The sequence below is a fragment of the Kogia breviceps genome, chromosome 7 (genome assembly GCF_026419965.1).
Source record: "Kogia breviceps isolate mKogBre1 chromosome 7, mKogBre1 haplotype 1, whole genome shotgun sequence".
NCBI lineage: Eukaryota > Metazoa > Chordata > Mammalia > Artiodactyla > Physeteridae > Kogia > Kogia breviceps.
The window spans coordinates 78345826-78364561 of NC_081316.1; the positions used below are offsets into that span (position 1 = coordinate 78345826).

Consider the following 18736-nt stretch of genomic DNA (forward strand, 5'->3'; position numbering starts at 1 on the left):
CATGGTGGCTGACCCAGGAGGACATTGCCACTATGGTCAAACCTTGAAAATTCAGACCACTTGGGGTAGGGCAGGGGCACTGAATGAAGATGAGGCGCCTGAAATACCAAATTAATTGTTAAAAAAGTCAGGGTTAGTACCTTTCAGTATGTGAGAAAACCAGAGCTAGAATCCTTAGGAGACTGGTTTTAGTGCCAAAAAAGAATGGTAAGAATAGTTTATAATCAGAGTGCCAAGTGATGGCTACGTGTGTTTATTGAAGCCAATGTGCTGTGAAAATAAGAGGACATGGTCCTGCCCTCAGGGAGCTTATAATTTACAAGTCACACAGACACACATACACAATTAGAGAGCAGTATAAGAGAATCCAGTTGTGAGGATGGGGGTTGTTTGTATATAAACGTGAGGTGCTTAGGTGACTTGAAACAGCTTCTTCCTTTCTTAAGTTCTGTCATTTTCCCCTCCGTGTATTAATTTTCTTGTTAATTTGCTACTCTCATCTTTTCAAATTTTTGGATTATAAGGAAAGGAAGGGGGTGGAAGTGAAGCCACAGGGAGTGGCCACAGGGTCATTTCAGGATGTAATAAAAAGGAACAGACATCTTGCAGAAGGGGTTTAAATTAGACATTAAGAAGAGTGTTCTGAGACTTTTGGGGTAAGAGGTTATTGAAGAAAGTTGGTATTTTTCTAGTGGATAATGAGATATTTGGGGGGTCACTTCAAACTCTTTAGAGATTTGTGTGAGAATATGGGAAGTCGGGAGAGAACCCCCAAGAAGGCCCCGTAGTAAAGGTAACAAAAAATGACAGTCGTCTGTAAATGCTTGTGATATGTCCAACCATTGTCAGCTACACCTTTAGTTACCCTCTAGCCCACACACGCTCTGCTGCGTCACCAACCTCTCCATTTATCAGTAACTTCACAGTTTGACAGGAGTGAGTAGTCCCCAAGATGCTCCCTTGACCCCATTCACCTCTTCCTACCTTGCCCCCTCACTCCTGGCCTGAGTCCACTCAGAGCACAGGCTTCTCGGTTCTGGGCATCCTCCCCCCACCCCGCATGCTTTACTACAAACGCCTTCCAGGCAGATTCCTCTCCAGTCGCTGGCAGTGCTGCTGTTCCCTGCCTGTCACCGGAAGCCTGGTCCCAGGGTGGACAGCTACCTACCCGGCGTCCCGTGGTGGACAGTCACAGCCTCTCTTTGATCTTTGACATAAAAACCAGAGTCCCAGGAACTCTCAAAACCTCTCATTGTGATCACTTTGGTTTGGCTCTTGAAACCCACATGGCAGTTTCCTATGAACTGATTCTCCCTGGAGGCCAGTGTCCGGTCCTAACTGGCACCAGTCAAACGCTGGACATGGCAGGTATGGCTGGTTGGGCTCAGGTGGCCTATTCAGAGTCTCTGTTCCTGCAGCACCTGGTAACTTCATTTCTTTCTTTTTTTAAAAAATAAATTTATTTTTTTATTTTTATTTTTGGTTGCGTTGGGTCTTCGTTGCTGCGTGCGGGTTTTCTCTAGTTGTGGCGAGCAGGGGCTACTCCTCACCGCGGTGTGCAGGCTTTTCATTGCGGTGACTTCTCTTGTTGCAGGGCACGGGCTCTAGGTGCGTGGGCTCAGTAGTTGCCGCACGCGGGCTCAGTAGTTGTGGCTCGCGGGCTCTAGAGTGCAGGCTCAGTAGTTGTGGCACATGGGCTTAGTTGCTCTGTGGCATATGGGATCTTCCCGGACTGGGGCTCGAACCTGTGTCCCCCTGCATTGGCAGGCGGATTCTTAACCACTGAGCCAACAGGGAAGCCCCTGGTAACTTCATTTCTGCCAGAAGTTTCTAAAGTCTTGCTGATGTTCGCGCACCTTGGGGAGGTTTGGGAGTGGAGGGTGGAGAGCTGGGGGGAGGGGACTGATTAATGGGCACCACAGATGGGATGGGATGAGTGATTTCAGGTGGTGTAAGAGAAGTGGCTGCAGCTGGAGAAGACATGCTGGCTGGGAGATGACGTCACCTGCACAGATTCCCTCCTGAGTGGACCCCAGGGCCAGGGGCTGTCAGCATATGTGGGAAAGCTGGGTCTCACCTAGGTTCTGTGTCTTCCCCAGTGACCCTACTCTTGGTCTCTCTGCTGAGCAGGTTCCAAAGTAAGTGAGGCCTCTGGGACCTATGAACATTTAACCCTCTGGGAACAGAGCCCCAGGTAGTAAAACCAAGGGGTTACCTGCTGTCCCCAGCGAGCGCCTGCTTGGGTGGTTACCAGTTCAGTGTTCCAGGCACAAACATTGAATCAAATATTCAGCGCAAATATTTGTTTGAGCCTTTTGCCACTAGAGGGCAGAGGCTTTTCCGACTGTGGGAGGGTCCTAGTCCTTTTCCTTTCTAGAGTTGAACGGGAATCTACAAAAAATATTGAGTGGACATCTACAAAAAGTGTCTACAAACCTCTGGCTTTTCTCCCTCCTCCCACAATAAATTGATATTCTCAACCAGACTGACTAAACGGATAGAATGGACAGTGGTTTTGTTTTCAAAAACGTTCTTGCAGTCAGCAGAGCATCAGGCACTAGAAGACCACATCCCAAGCCAGTGCACACATGGGCCTGGTGGGTGGGCAGCGCTGGCTTGCGTGTACTAACGCAGTTTGGAGAAGAAAGATATGTGCCCGGAGACAGGACTTGATGTTATCAGGAGCACAGGGCTGAGCCACTGGAGCTGTGGACAAATCCATGAACTTCCCAGGATCAAGATTTCTATCACAGCCTGAGGCAAGGGATTATAGGCTGTTACTTGAGGAAGTAAGCCCAGGAAGGAGCCTCTAAACATCCTCCCCCTTTCTTGCCCCTGACTATGAACGGAGCACAGACTGTCTTTTCCCCTTTTCTTCATCTCACACCTACTTCATCCAGAAGCCCTTCTTGCAGGGAGCTGTCTTTGCTGCTGCCCTCTTCCCTCCCTCCAGCTAAGGAGCAGGACTATGATGAGCTCTTGGGGGTGAACTGAGGGGGTCTGTACTGGTATTTAATTCAAAATGGAATTTCCTCTACTTCGAGGGTGCCAGTTCTGGTTTTATGATGTACAGGAGACATCACTGATCATTAAAAGATTTTTCAGGAAACTCTCAAAATCAAATTCCTTTCAGATCATTTGTTAAAAATGAAAAATCCATAGAAAAAGGAACTCGGAAAAAATGAAAGGGGTGGAGAGAGAGACAATGTCCTCTGGAAATCATAAAAAAAAGTCCTCCAGACTTAGTCTGCACTTGGGTTTCTGGGCAATAGGGGTCTGGGACTGCATGGACCCCACCCTGGCTACATCGCTTTCCCAGTGACAGGCACGTCAGTTCCTTAGACCCAGGGACATGCAGACTCCAGAGGTGGAAGAAGCACAGAATGCACGGGCCAACACTCTTCATGTGAGAAGCAGCTGGGAGCAGCTTCAGAGGCAAGAGCGGGGTCTTGGGCCCCAGCCCAGCCTGTGACTCTCTCCACTGCGTCCTGCTCCAGCTTCTTCGCTCAGCCTTCCTCAGGCTAGCAATCCAGTTAAAACCCCTACATGTGAGTGGCAGCCTTTCACCAGAAATGGCAGCCCTGACAAACCCTCCACATGATGCTGTCGTCTCTGACTTGATCCTTTCTTGAACCTGCACATCATGGCCCTGGAGAGGTAGGTGTCACCCCTAGTGACACCCTTCCTGGCTGCAGGGAAAGGCAGAATCTTGCCTTATGGATGTAGAGTCTTGCATAAAATGAGAGGGGAGAGCTGCCACTACTGAGGGTCACAGGAAGACCCAGAGAGCTCCTTGCTGCAAAGAAACGCACAAGCTCAGGTCTCCCAGCTCTGCATGGGCCCTGCTCTCCTCAGTCACTTCCCCCTGCCTAGGAGGGACATGAAGCCCTACACCAGCCTCTTCTGAGCTGCGCCTGTAAAATAATTGCATTTGTGGTTGTGTGTTCCTCTGTACAGTGGCCTGGGGATACCAAGCACCATGAAGTAAAGATCAGTGAGAGGCTGGGGCAGGGCAGGAAATTCAAGGCAGAGGCTTCTTGTGGTCATGTTTCTGTTGAGAGCTTGAGCCCTTCGGGGATTGCTTCTTCCCGGAAGTCCTCTGAAGCCCAGAAGAGTGGGAGCCAACTACAACCACAGGTGCACTGCTGTTCTCCCTCGGGTATGTCTGTGATCTGTTTGTACCAGGGACTGACAAAGTCTGGGCAGGGCCCCTGAGGGCTGGGAGAACAGCAGGAGGATGTGGGCTGGAGGTTACCGGGTTGGTCAGTGGCAGAGCAGATGCTCAGCTCCACCGTGGGCAGGGCTGTCTCCAACAAGCACTTGGACTGGTTTGAGTTCCTTCTCCATCTTCTAGGGCCAGCTGGTCTCTGCCACTGCTTCTGTCAACCAGAACAAGGCAGTTTTTTTTTTTTTTTTTTTCATGGTACGCAAGCCTCTCACGGTTGTGGCCTCTCCCGTTGCGGAGCACAGGCTCCGGACGCGCAGGCTCAGCGGCCATGGCTCACGGGCCCAGCCGCTCCGCGGCATGTGGGATCTTCCCAGACCGGGGCACGAACCTGTATCCCCTGTATCGGCAGGCGGACTCTCAACCACTGTGCCACCCGGGAAGCCCAAGGCAGATGTTTTATAATTAGAACCCAAAGCAGTGAGATCATGCACTAGAATAGTTTCAAGTGGTGGGTAAATTTTAGTTAATCTTCCTTCCCAGTCCTTAACCCCTGTATAATTACAGCTTCAAGCCTGAAATCTGCCTTTTCCAAACTAGTGATTTTACCTTGTCTGCTGGAGTCAAAGGTCCTGAGTTCTTCCCTCATGAAGAAAAGTAAAAAAAGTTTTTAACTTAAAAAAATATATATATATTTATTTATTTGGTTGCATCGGGTCTTAGTTGCGGCACACGGGATCTTCATTGTGGACGCAGGATCTATTGTTGCGGCGCAAGGGGCTTCTCTCTAGCTGTGGCGGATGGGCTCAGTAGTTGCAGCACATGGGCTCTCTAGTTGTGGCACACGGGCTCCAGAGCGCACAGGCTTAGTTGCCCCACAGTGTGTGGGATCTTAGTTCCCTATCCAGGGATCGAACCCATGTCCCCTGCATTGGAAGGTGGATACTTAACCACCGGACCACCAGGGAAGTCCCCTTCCTTCATTTACATAAATGCCGTTCTCCACAAGGACTTCCCCTCCATATGGAAGCATCAGAAGACCTGAAGACTGCACTGGGGTTTCCTGAGTCTGCTCTTCCAAGCCGGAAAGGGCCCCTCTGAGGGATAGTAGGTCCCACTGAGGCTTCACACATAGGAACAGTCCTTTAAGAAGGCACCTGCCAACAGCTACTTTTACATGGGCTGGGAACATTGACATAATGGAGCCATTCAACCAAATGTCAATATTTGGTCTACCAGACAGAATAAGTGTTGGAATAATGTACTAAACTTTTCTAGGTTTATGGGACTCTTCCAAGTCATGGATATACCCCCTTGGATTTCCTTTGAGTCCATTGTTTATGTTTTTTTAAATTCCATCTTTTTTTTTTTTTTTTTTTTTTGCGGTATGCGGGCCTCTCACTGTTGTGGCCTCTCCCGTTGCGGAGCACAGGCTCCGGACGCACAGGCTCAGCGGCCATGGCTCACGGGCTCAGTTGCTCCGCGGCATGTGGGATCTTCCCGGACCAGGGCACGAACCCGTGTCTCCTGCATCGGCAGGCGGATTCTCAACCACTGCGCCACCAGGGAAGCCCTGAAATTCCATCTTTAAGTCCCCTAAAAGTTCAAGATCAATAAACTTTAAAACGTAGGAAAAAAATGAAGAATACGGCATTTGGGCTGGCTCTAGAGTTTCTCCCCACTCCCCTGCAAGCCACGCAGTAGGTGTCCTTGTTCTTATTCTGTTTGGTGACATGGATTCATTCTCCTTTGCTCTGAATTTTTTGGGAAAAAAAGAACCACCTTTCAGAGTGGGGAGAATCAAAACCAAGTGGCAGTTGCTGCCAAAGTGGCATTCTCTTGACCCAGAGGCCCCAGAGGGTTTGTCCAAGCTGCTAAGTGGACTGCTACCGGGTGTGTCAGCAGGCCAGGGAGTAGCTGTGAAAGGGCCAGCAGGGGTTAACAGCAGCTGCATAGGGCCCGGATCAGGCAAGCAGCTTCCTGTGGATCTCAAGTGTGGAAAACACCCTGAGGCAAAGTTTAAATGTCCTCTTGTTAATTTTCCTCTAACGAATCCAATTATTGCAAAACCTGTTAGTGCTGTTCAAGATAGTGTGACACAACTTTGCAGAGAAATAAAATCTCTCTCAATCTCTCTCTCTCTCTCTCTCTCTATATATATATATATGAGAAAAATATTTACTTTGGTTGAAGTATTTTCAACCCCAGGAGTTCTGATTTGGAAAATAGCATTTAGTGTTCCTCTTTCATCTTATATGGTAAGCCAAGACACCTTATTCTCTCCAGGGGGCTTTCTTAGCTCAGGACTTATTCTCAATAAAACATTCATGTATTCACTCTTTCTATGCAGAAAACACAATTTTAAAATACGGACCATAGTGTTGGGACACAATGCTGCTTGTGTAAGAAAGTCTGTAAGCCTTTCTGGATCCAACAGGCCCAATGAGCCCTCAGCAGGGTTCCCATCTGAGTTTGTAGACACACAGGCAGGGACAGCACATTTCTTTGCCTTTAAGAAAGGTACAGTTTATGGCAATGATTTTCTTTATTGAGTCCTTATCTTGTTTGTACTTTCTAGTGCACTTGTAAGGTAAGGATCGTTGGAAAACTCTATTTTAGACTTAAAAAAATTTAATTACAAAATTTCTTGAGGAAAAATATATATTTAAAGAATCATTACTTTTTTGAGATGAAGGTAAAACTTGTTTCTGGAAGATTTATTAACCAGTTTATATAGTCTATAAGTTCATCTCTGAGGCCGTGAATACAAATAGCTTTAGGTATTTGAAGAAATGATTTTATTATTACCTGAAAGCTTTGAGTTTGGTGAATTAGAGAAATTGTCTTTACTTGAAAATTCAAATCTGGATACTGCTGCCATGCAAAAAGAATTTTATCTAAATTGTGAAAAAGTCAGTGTCTTGAAGATGATGTTTACTTGATAGGAAAAACCATCAATATTACTATGTCAAATGCTGGTTTGGAAATAGCTTTAATGCAATGGATAGTTATTGGAATAATAACTACAATAAATTTAGTATCGAGCCAAGAAGATATTAACTTGGTTTTTTTTTAAAAAACTACCTTTACCACTTGGAATTACAAGTTGAATTTTCAAAAAATAAAGAAAATGGATAAAAAAATGATACCATGCATAGTAAACTATAAGATGTGGTGTTATCATCAATAATCTTCATATTGATAAATATACTTAAAAAAAAAACCTGTCTGGCAATGCTCATCCATTTCCCAGGGAAATCTACCTTATGATGGAGTTTGGAGAGGCAGTAGCAATGAGTTAAGGGGACAGCCTCTGTGGCCCAGGTCCCTTTGGCCTGTTCTCCTCTTCCCTACCAGGAGGAGGTACATGAGAATCATCAGCTGGCCTGTGGGTGAGATGGGGGACCCTGATGCCACTGACACTTAAGCCAAAGTATGGGACTTCAGGGCTGGCTCTTGATCCTCTGAGGCCTTGGGGGCCATCTTCAATCTTGATTCTTAGTCCTTCCCATGCCCAGAGCTCCTGGACACAGTGAGAAGACACCAGGGAGCGAGGGGACAGAGTGATCATACTACTGGTTTAACTTTGCAGCCCATATGCCCAGGGAGCCTAGGCAGCAAGTGACATGTAAGCCTCCTGAGTGGAAGCAGGAAGAAGTGGGTTCTGCCATAGTCATTGGAGAGCCCCGATCTGTTCTCTTGGGAGACTGAGTAAAGGGAGCTTTATATCTGACATCATCAACACTGGAGGCAGGTCCGTGGCACTGACCACAGCTTCCTTTACCTCACATCTGGGCTTAGCAGTGAGGACCAGGGCTCGTCTTCCGCAGCTCCCAGAATGACAGCCAACCTTCTTTTTTCCTGTTTTTCTCAGAGTTCTCCTACAGCTCTTCTCCGGGATGTTTCCTCAACTGCTGGGGCAATTTTTCTGATTATTATCTTTTCCTGAGCTTTACTATTTCACTTCTTCCATGAAGGTCAGCCTATTTGATATGAAGTTGGAGAGAAGGTAGAATAGCTTGTGCTACAATGGAAGGGCTCCACTCATATGGAACGGGCATCTCAGAGACACACTAGATTGCTCTGAACACTGTCTATGACTTCTCTCTGGCTGAGAAGGTAAGGTGCCAAGCAGCGCCTTTGTGGCAGGTGTCACTGGGTCTGTGGTTAGGAAAGTGTCCACAGGTGGCTGTTAAAGGACATTGAAGGGTTATGGCCTCTTTTTGGCCCTGAGAGAGGATTGGAGGGGGAAGAGTCAGAAGATGCCATCAGTGAGCAAACCCAAGCCTCAGAGAGGTCTCACTGGCCACTCTTAGCCTCTGGTTGCGCTCCATGTCAGCAAGCAGCTCAGGAATCCTGTGTGTGAGAGAGATTCTTCACAGGGATCTAGAACAGGACAGTAAAGAAACAGGTGAGGCCATCCTCTCTGGCCATTCCAAGGCCCCCCAGGCTGGACGCTCTCAATACCCCTCAGTGGCCATCAGTGAAATGGGTGGCCATGGGCAGCCACATGGCCTGCAGAATTCTCAGGATCCACATACAGGCTGCAGACACTGTTTTTGGCCATATGTTCATCCATGGTTATGTCCTTTTCTCAGTTCATTAAATCACTTTCTATAACTTTGCTTTGAAAGTTCTAGCAAGGTAGCTGCGTTTGGAGGAGGCCAGGGTGGAGGGAAGAGCAGTGGACCGACCCTGACTATTCAATATGGCAGGACTGCTGCAAGAGAGGGAGGGGCAGACTGGAGAAAGCCCCATGGCAACACTAGCCATGCCAGGACCTCATGCCAGGGGACAACTGGCAGAGCTATGCTTACACTAGATTTGATAAAATCTCTTTTAATTAACTACAGTAATTCTTTCTGAAGCGAAGTCTTCAGAAAAGGGACAAACAACATCTGCTTACTTACTTAGCATTTTCATTTCTAAGTATGTCCCCAAGCATGGGAATGTCTTGTTTGCACTTTTACTTTGGCAGTAAAGATAAGGGGGGGGTAAAAAGCACTCAACTCAAGCTTTTGAGCAGTCACTAGAATGACAATTTTCCTCCAGGGTTTCTTGTGACACTGTAAGTTCTGTTTTGATCATAACTATTCACTTTTCTTCAGCTTATGCTCTATTTAAGTGTTCATGAATAACTCTTCCCCTTCTCCTCTGTCCCTTAGTATTCCCCCCTCACTCCACCCTCGTGTGTGTTAAGTATTGCATGTGATTTTTTCTTTTTTTTTTGGTGGTACGCGGGCCTCTCACTGTTGTGGCCTCTCCTGTTGCGGAGCACAGGCTCAGCGGCCATGGCTCACGGGCCTAGCCGCTCCGTGGCATGTGGGATCTTCCCGGACCGGGGCACGAACCCGTGTCCCCTGCATCGGCAGGCAGATTCTCAACCACTACGCCACCAGGGAAGCCCCTGCGTGTGATTTTAAAGTGACAGCTATCCAGTAAGCCTTTTGATTCAGTGACACCTCCCCTTCCACTCCCATCCCCACTATCTCCAAAGTGGCCCCGATGAGATGAGCCACACTTTCTGGTATTCCATTCCTGTGTAATCCCTTCCCCTTGAGTCTAGGCTGGCCCTGTGACTTGCTTTTGACCAACAGTCTGTGATGGGAATGACTCTGTGTTACTTCTGAGGTTATTTAGAAGAGCCTTGCAGCATCTACTGGGACCTCTTGCAACGTTAGCTCTGGGGGAAGCCAGCTGCTATGAAAGCAGTCTGACTGCCTTGAGACCTCCATGTTGTAAGGAAGCACAAGCTAACCATGTGGAGAGACTATGTGTAGAGAGATGCCCAATCAGCCTCCAGCTGTTCTGGGCATCCCAATAGAGGAGCCAGATGTATATGCAAAGAGTCCATCATGGATATCTTGCCCAGTTCCATATTCAGATGATACCAGCCTCAGCTGCCATCTGATAGCAACTGTAAGACTCTGAGAGAGCAATCACCTAAACACCGCCAACCCACAGAATCATGAGATAACTTGCCATTTAAACCACTAAGCTTTGTAGTGCTTTGTTATGCAGCAATAGATAATTGGAACACCCACCAGGACAGGATGGCCATGAAGATAGCAAGACATTTTCCATATTTATCCCCCCCCCCCCCGCCCCCACAGTACGCGGGCCTCTCACTGTTGTGGCCTCTCCCACTGTGGAGGCCCAGCCGCTCCACGGCATGTGGGATCTTCCCGGACCGGGGCACGAACCCATGTCCCCTGCATCGGCAGGCAGACTCTCAACCACTGCGCCACCAGGGAAGCCCCTCCATATCTATCTTTTGTCAGTCTCGTTGGCTTGTATGCCTTTCTTCTCTTCATATGAAATGTAGTTCTACTGATGGCCATAAGGACAAAATCATTCCATTTAGAGTCATGCTTGTTTGGGCATTTTGAAAACATCCACACTGTAGAAACCATTCCTTTCCCTCCCCTCCCCTATTCCTCCTCTGGTCATGCACCAGTGTACTTCCTAGGTATCATATCGCCTGCAAAATGTGCCCAGTTCACTGGCTGGGAAGATGCTTTTGCAGCAACATGCAACCAGGGCAGATCTCCTTGAAGACAAAGGCAGCAAGAGGAATTGGCTGAGAATCAGTGCCAGGTGATTGAGGGAGACAGTTGGTTTCTCCCCATCTCTTGGAACCAGTTTTCCCCAAGGTCTCTGCCAAAGATCTAACCAGGTTATATCCCTTTCCACTGCCATTTCCATTTTTTCAAGGTACTTTAATTTCCTTCTCTATCCTGGAAGAGACAATGGAGAATTACCTTCCCCTCAAGTTCAATGAAACAAGGTTGGAATTTTTCAAAAGGAACATTTACTAGGAAACTACAGGGAAACCAAACAGAAGGCAAGAGAACAGAGGCAGAGTTGCAGATGGGCTCAGGGAGTTCAAATTTATAACCAGCCTCTGGCCACAGCTGGACTGTTAGGCAAAGCTTTCCAGCACAAGCCACCTGCCTGCCTCTTTGCTGGCTGGGCCCTACAAAGCCACCTTCTGTTTCATAACAACAAGCCAGTAGCATACTCATACGTACCCCAGGGCTGCTAGTTCTCTAGGCAGGAAGATCTTAGCCTGGGGAACAATAGGCACAGCTGCCCCAGGATCTCCTACCCAGGCTCCCAGTGCCAAGGACAAGTCAAAGTTTATTGGGATGGCTGCCTGATATCTATTGGGGCCAGTCTGGTTTCTCCGGGACCACCTTTCTGGGGTCATCTGCCTGGATCTAGAGATAATATTTCTGCTGGCTATCCTGCTGGCACTAGTCCTTCATGCTTTGGTTCTAAACACTGGTATGATGGAAGATGTCTGAATGCAGAGGAATAGGCAGGGGGAACCTTGGGCAAAGAAGGTTGAATTCTTCTCATGTCAACAGACATAGGCAGAAGCTTGGGTTCCCTTTGGATCCTGGAGGTTGAAAGCCAGTCAGAGATGGAAATGGATTAGGCAGGCTGGGGAACACATGAAGCTGGAATATTGTAACACTGTCTCATACAACCAAAGGTCTCCATCCTTTTAAGATCTGACATTAGGGTAGTTTCTTGTACTGGGTAGCTGTGGCAATAAGAACTTTCTGAAGACCTGCAATGGATTGTGCTTCCACCCAGTTAGTCCCACATGGGACTGTTAATTCAAATGAAGATAAATGAGCTTCCCAGGATGGTAAACTACAGTCCAACTCTGGATTCTGCTGCAAAGAGACTGTATGAAAGGGAAATGCTGTCTTGGAGAAATGGTGCAAATGTATGGACGGGACACCTATAATGGGAGAGAGGGGGCCATGAGGTAACACCACCACCCCCAGGGCATGCTGAGGCCTTTAGTTTCATTTGTATGGAGGCAGAAGCAATGAGGATGAAGAACACAGCTGGCAGTGGGTTGGCTGATGTGGTCACAAAGGAAGCTGAGTAATGAATGTGATACCCAGGGAGAGCCCTTGACCTTCACTTTCCATTCCCCAAGTGCTGTGAAAGTGATGCATGTGTCGGGAGGTGAAAGGAAACCTGTAGGTGGCTGCCCAAGGCTATGCCTCTGGGCTGTTGCATATGGAAATACCTGCAAAGGCACTCAGGCCAAGAAGGCCCAAAAGTTGTGCCTTCAATCAGGGGCCAGCCGTATCATCTCTCCAAGAACTCAGCTCACTCAATGGTACTTCTGTTTCTGAGGTTGTTCCCTCAGTGGACAAATGTACCTGGGAAAGGGTATTCCAGAATGCCTGTGCCATTGAGATGCACGCCTCTCTAACAGGGATGACAATGAACTTTCATTCTCATTGCCAACACTAGTTGAAAGGAAGTGGCTACTGGCCATCTTGAAAACAGTGTTGGGGATTCTGACTCCTCACATCTGGGTTTAGCAGAAGAGAGGGCCATGATCAACTGGTACTCACTGCCATGTACATGGGAGTAGGCAGCGAATTTGCTGTGAACGAGACCCCTTTGTACTCAATTTTCTCCAGGGTAACAGCTTGCTTATTATCCTATTACTCTCCTGGAGCTATTCCTTGCAAAGCTGGAGTACTTCTTGGGTGAAATTATTTTCTGGAGACAACTATTAGCTCAGTGGTATTCCAGTGTGAATTAGATCTGCTGCCTATTTAGCACCTGGATAGATTTTAAAATATTCTGTCCTTCCAGGGCCTTCAAGCAAATAACATCATGTCAGAGTGACATTGCCAGGGCAGCTGCTAAGACCCCATCACCAAGGGCCTTATGTTAATCATTAAGAGTCCTTTAGGTATTCTGAGTACTCTCACTGTATCAGGTGGTTTCTTCCATAGTCCAATCTCAATTCTTGGCCAGAAGAGATGTGCTTCCCCTACACCATACCACCTTAGGCCACCTGAAGGCGGCTGGACTGTTCACGTTCAGCAAACCCAATCTGGAAAGAGGGCCAGTTATTGCTGTGGTTACAGCTGAATATTTGGTCACTGGCGTCGTCTAGATGTTGTTGGATGGGAAAAGTTACTGAAGATCTTTGTAAGATGGTTGTCCTACTGTGTTCTTGGCATAAGTGGTCCTCTTACCCATAGTCATCGTTTCTGTAGGAAGAAGAAACAAAAAGAATGCTTTGGTTTTCATCCATATATATATATTTTTTCCGTTATTTTCTTTTTTTAATTGAAGTACAGTTGACTTACAATGTTGTTAATTTTGCTATACAGCAAAGTGATTCAGTTATACATATATATGTATTATGTGTGTGTGTGTATATATATATATATATACACACACACACATTTGTTTTTAAGTATCCTTTTCCATTATGGTTTATCATAGGATATTGAATATAGTTCTCTGTGCTGTACAGTAGTACTTTGTTGTTTATCCATTCTATACGTAAAAGCTCACATCTGCTAACCCCAACCTCCCACTCCATCCTTCTCCCATCCGCCTCCCTCTTGGCAACCACCAGTCTATTCTCTATGTCCATGATTCTGTTTGTTTCCTAGATAGGTTCATTTGTGTCATATTTTAGATTCCACATATAAGTGATATCATATGGTATTTGTCTTTCTCTTTCTGACTTACTTCACTTAGTATGATAATCTCTAGTTGCATCCATGTTGCTGCAAATGGCATTATTTTGTTCTTTTTTATGGCTGAGTAGTATTCCGTTGTATATATGTACTACGTCTTCTTTACCCATTCATCTGTTGATGGACATTTAGGTTGCTTCCATGTCGTGGCTACTGTGAATAGCACTGCTATGAACATAGGTGTGCATGTATCTTTTTAAATTACAGTTTTGTCTGGATATATGCCCAGAACTGGGATTGCTGGATCATATGGTAATTCTATTTTTAGTTCTCTGAGGAACCTCCATACTGTTTTCCACAGTGGCTGTACCAACTTACACTCCCACCAACAGTGTAGGAGGGTTCCCTTCTCTTCACACCCTCTCCAGCATCTGTCATTTGTAGACTTTTTTTTTTAAACTTAAAAAAAATTATTTATTTATATTGTTAATTTTTGGCTGTGTTAGGTCTTTGTTGCTGCACGCGGGCTTTCTCTAGTTGCGGCGAGAGGGGGCTACTCTTCATTGCGGTGCGTGGCCTTCTCATGGTGGTGGCTTCTCTTGTTGCGGAGCATGGGCTCTAGGCACATGGGCTTCAGTAGCTGTGGCATGTGGGCTCAGTAGTTGTGGCTCACAGGCTCTAGAGCGCAGGCTCAGTAGTTGTGGCACATGGGCTTAGTTGCTCTGTGGCATGTAGGATCTTCTCAGAACAGGGCTTGAACCTGTGTCCCCTGCACTGGGGACACAGGCAAACCCAAATCCACCCTGCTGGTGGATTCTTAATGACTGCTCCACCAGGGAAGTCCCATTGGTAGACTTTTTAATGATGGCCATTCTGACGGGTGTGAGGTGGTACCTCATTATAGTTTTGATTTGCATTTCTCTAATAGTTAGCAATGTTGAGCATCTTTTCATATACCTATTGGCCATCTGTATTTCTTCTTTGGAGAAATATCTATTTAGGTCTTCAGCCCATTTTTCGATTGGGCTTTTGTTGTTGTTGTTGTTGTTGTTGAGTTGTATAAGCTGTTTGTATATTTTGAAAATTAAGCCCTTGTTGGTTGCATCATTTGCAAATATTTTCTCCTGGCCCATAGGTTGTCTTTTTGTTTTGTTGATGGTTTCCTTTGCTATGCAAAAGCTTGTAAGTTTGATTAGATCCCATTTGTTTATTTTTGTTTTTATTTATATTGCCTTGGGAGACTGACCTAAGAAAACATCGGTACGATTTATGTCAGAGAATGTTTTGTGTATGATCTCTTCTAGGAGTTTTATGGTGTCATGTCTTATGTTTAAGTCTTCAAGCCATTTTGAGTTCAGACAATACTACAAAGCTACAGTAATCAAAACATCACAGTATTGGCACAAAAACAGACACAATGGATCAATGGAACAGAATAGAGAGCCCAGAAATAAACACACACACCTACGGTCAATTAATCATTGACAAAGGAAGCAAGAATATTACAATGGGAAAAAGACAGTCTCTTCAGCAAGTGGTGGTGGGAAAGTTGGACAGCTGCATGTAAATCAATGAAGTTAGAACACACCCTCTCACCATACACAAAAATATTTCCTTTTTTTAACACTGAAGTATAGTTGATTTACAACGTTTCAAGTATATAGCAAAGTGACTCAGTTATATATATATATATATATATATATATATATATATATATATATACACACACACACATACATACATACACACACACACACACACATATATGTTCTTTTTCAGATTTTTTTCCATTATAGGTTATTGCAATTGAATATAGTTGAATATAGTTCCCTGTGCTAACAGTAGGTCCTTGATGTTTATTTTATATACAATAGTGTATATCTGTTAATCCTAAATTCCCAGTTTATCCCCCTACCCTTCTCCTTTGGTAACCATAAGTTTATTTTCTATGTCTGTCATCCATGTATTTTTAATGGGTATCAGACAAGTGCCAGGCACTGTGACACTGCGATAGATGTTGGGGATACAGATACCATGAGGAAGACACAAATCTTGCTTTCAAAGAGCTCACAGAGGGAGAGATTACAACGTGAGAAGCTAAACAACAAAGATGTGTGTAAAATGCGTAGGAGCAAAGAGCGGGGAAGGACAAACTTCAAGGGGATTGAGGTCTACAGGGAGGATTCTGAAGATGTTTTGAGCTGGGCCATTTAGGCTGAAGGGGAGGCCATCAGGAGAGAAGGAGGGAAGGCCAATGTGGGAAGAGGAAGGAGCCTGTGTGAAAGGGCATTGGAGGGACTGTCAGAATTTGGTGTGAGAAGTGGAGCAGGAGGAAGTAAGGCTGGGGAGGGGAGAGTGGTTCTGCGTGGTGTGACACCCCTTCCGTGCTCTCAAGCTGTGAGGGATGGGCTTTCTCACTGGAGCCCCAGACTTACAGTAGCAGGATATCTTGTGATTCACACTCAGCCCAGCATTCAAGTTAATTTAAACTCAGGGCATCTTCCAATACAGACTAAGAGTATTAATGCTGCAGTCGCAGAGAGAAAGAAAACTGGAGTCACTTCTATGGACATAGCAATAACAAAAAGCAAACATGTAAACCATGGGAGAGTTGCAAATGTTCTCAAACTGGAATGTTTGGACTGCATTTCAAAGATCAAATGTTCATGTATGAGGCTATTAGAGAAAGTAATACAAGCCAGAGCATAATTGGTGAAGGTAAAGCCAAGTCTGACTGTGACCCTAGGCTCTGAAGTGTGTGCATGGGTGTGGGTACACCCATACCCCTGGGAGAAGAATATTCTTTTCTGGATCTAGGAGGAAAATGTGAATGGATATTTCCCTTATATTGTGATTCAAATACAACTTTCCCAGATGCTCTGGAGCACCCTCCAGCTGGCTTTGCTCCCCAACCCACCACCCACATCAGGTACTGGTTCCCAGAGCCCCTTCTGCCAGCTGTGAGACTCCTACTGCAGGCCAGCTTGCCAGTCCCTGAATCCTTTCTTATCAGGAAGGCAAACCATCAACAGGCTCAGCCCCACCAATGAATGCCATGTGGTCTGGAGTTAGCTGTGCTGCTATTAGCCAGTGAGGCCACATGTCACAGGCCTTCAGTTTTTGATTATCTATAGTGATATGAACTTTACAAATCCTTAGAAGAACGCTCTGAAGTTCTTTACTGAAGGATACAGAGATGTAGAGAGATTAGTTTGCCCAAAGCCATGCTAAGTGTCAGAGTTGGAATTTGAACCCAAGACTTCTAACTACAAAGTTGAAGCTTCACAGTATTTACAATAGCCAAGACATAGAAGCAACCTAAATGTCCATCGACAGATGAATAGATAAAGAAGGTGTGATACACACACACACACACACACACACACACACACACACACACACACACACACACAAACAGGAATACTACTCAGCCTTAAAAAAGAATGAAGTAATGCCATTTTCAGCACCATGGATGGACTTAGAGATTATCATACGAAGTGAATTAAGTCAGAAAGAGAAAGACAAATACCACATATTACTTATATGTGGAATCCAAAATATGACACAAACGAACTTATCTACGAAACAGAAATGGACTCACAGACATAGAAAACAAAGGAAAGGGGGTGGGGGAGGGATAAACTAGGAGTTTGAGATTAGCAGATACAAACTACTACATATAAAATAGATAAAAATAAAGTCCTACTATATAGCACAGGGAACTACAGTATATTCAATATCCTGTAATAAACCATAATGGAAAAGAATATGAAAAAGAATATATATACATGTATAACTGAATCACTTTGTTGTATACCAGAAACTAGCACAACATTGTAAATCAACTATACTTAAATTTAAAAAAATTTAAAATAAAATGAAATAAAAAGTTTAAGGTTTAGCAATTACATCATTCCTAAACGCACTGTGTAAGTTCAGTCTATATATCTGAGCTTCTGCCTTGGTTTTCTAGACACTCTAAATCTAGCCAGATGAGGTAACTTTAAGAAACCCTAGTCCAAGCTAGCAGCATGCAGCAGGTGCCATTTCCTACCTTCTTATTCCATTTCTCTGGATTCCCCTGGCCAGTGGCCTGCATGTGTATCTCACTTGCCCCCTCGGCTCTATACCCCATTCTTCCCTGTTATGACCTTAGTTGCACCTCTTCATTTGCATAGTCCCTCCAGACTGCCTTGGGTAGAGCTCTCCCCAAATGCCCAGCCTTAGGGACTACCTCTGTACCTGGTTTGTTATGGCCTTACCTAAGGCCTGCTTAGAGGGCTGGGCTATGACCTCAGCCCATCTTTTAACAGTCCCCATACCCAGGAATACCATCAGCAGAGGCCATGCTGCCAGTGGCCAAATCACATTACAGCTCCAAACTGACCTCTATAACTGTGCTTTGCTCACTTGGTGAAGTCTCCTTACGTGCTCTTCGCTGAAAACAAGCTCAGCACCTGGGAATACTGTGGAGCAGCCTACTGGTCTACCCCTTCTTCACCTGGGTGAGTTTTCTGGGCCCTGATCCTGCCTGGTCCCAGCATCCTTGTTTTCCTACTCTGGACAGTGCCCCTAAGGCTCCAGAACGCTTTTGGTCTGCCAGCCCACAAGATGAAGGGATTAAAGAAGTTTCAACACCTCTGGCAGTGTGGTAAGGTCACTTCTACCAGGAATCTTACAAAAAAAGCTTTTGTAAACAAATTTCTCCCAGGGAAAGTCAGGTATACAAGTCAGGCATGAGAAAAGTAGTTGAGTTTTTCCAGGAGAAGGACAATTTTGAGTATGCCATGGATGTATTGTGCTGGGGCTCAGTCCTTTTTGCCTCTCTTGTGGGAGGAAGACTTGAAAAACTCAACCACCCCAAACAAACAAACAAACAAATAAGCAAATTGCAATATCTTTCTAAATTCTTGTAACCTAATAAGCTGTTTCTCAGCCAAGATTTCTGTTAAATGAGGTATAAGGAAAGATATTTCTGTAGTTCCAAAGAGCAATTACCCAGTAGGAATGGTGGTGAGATGGGGTGGTGGAGACTGTGGCATCAAGGCCAGAGACAGCAGTGGTGGTTCAAGTACTGGTGGCTGTAAGGCTGCCTCGC

The 18736-nt window shown here is 45.6% G+C and overlaps 1 protein-coding gene across 2 annotated transcripts in view; it reads right to left on the reverse strand.

Annotated features, from left to right (window-relative positions):
* Positions 1-8497: 8497 nt before the first annotated feature.
* SYT9 (synaptotagmin 9) overlaps positions 8498-18736 on the reverse strand; it is a 193358-nt gene continuing 183119 nt past the window's right edge. Inside the window, exons 7-8 of one of the 2 annotated variants that reach the window (XM_067039474.1) lie at positions 13186-13200; positions 8498-8551 (exon numbers count right to left, since the gene is read on the reverse strand). In XM_067039474.1, coding sequence (XP_066895575.1) covers positions 13192-13200 — 9 coding nt within the window. In that variant the 3' untranslated portion in view covers positions 8498-8551; positions 13186-13191. Of the gene's footprint in view, positions 8552-10955; positions 13201-18736 lie in introns of those variants that run through there. The other variant, XM_067039473.1, reaches the window with a different exon arrangement.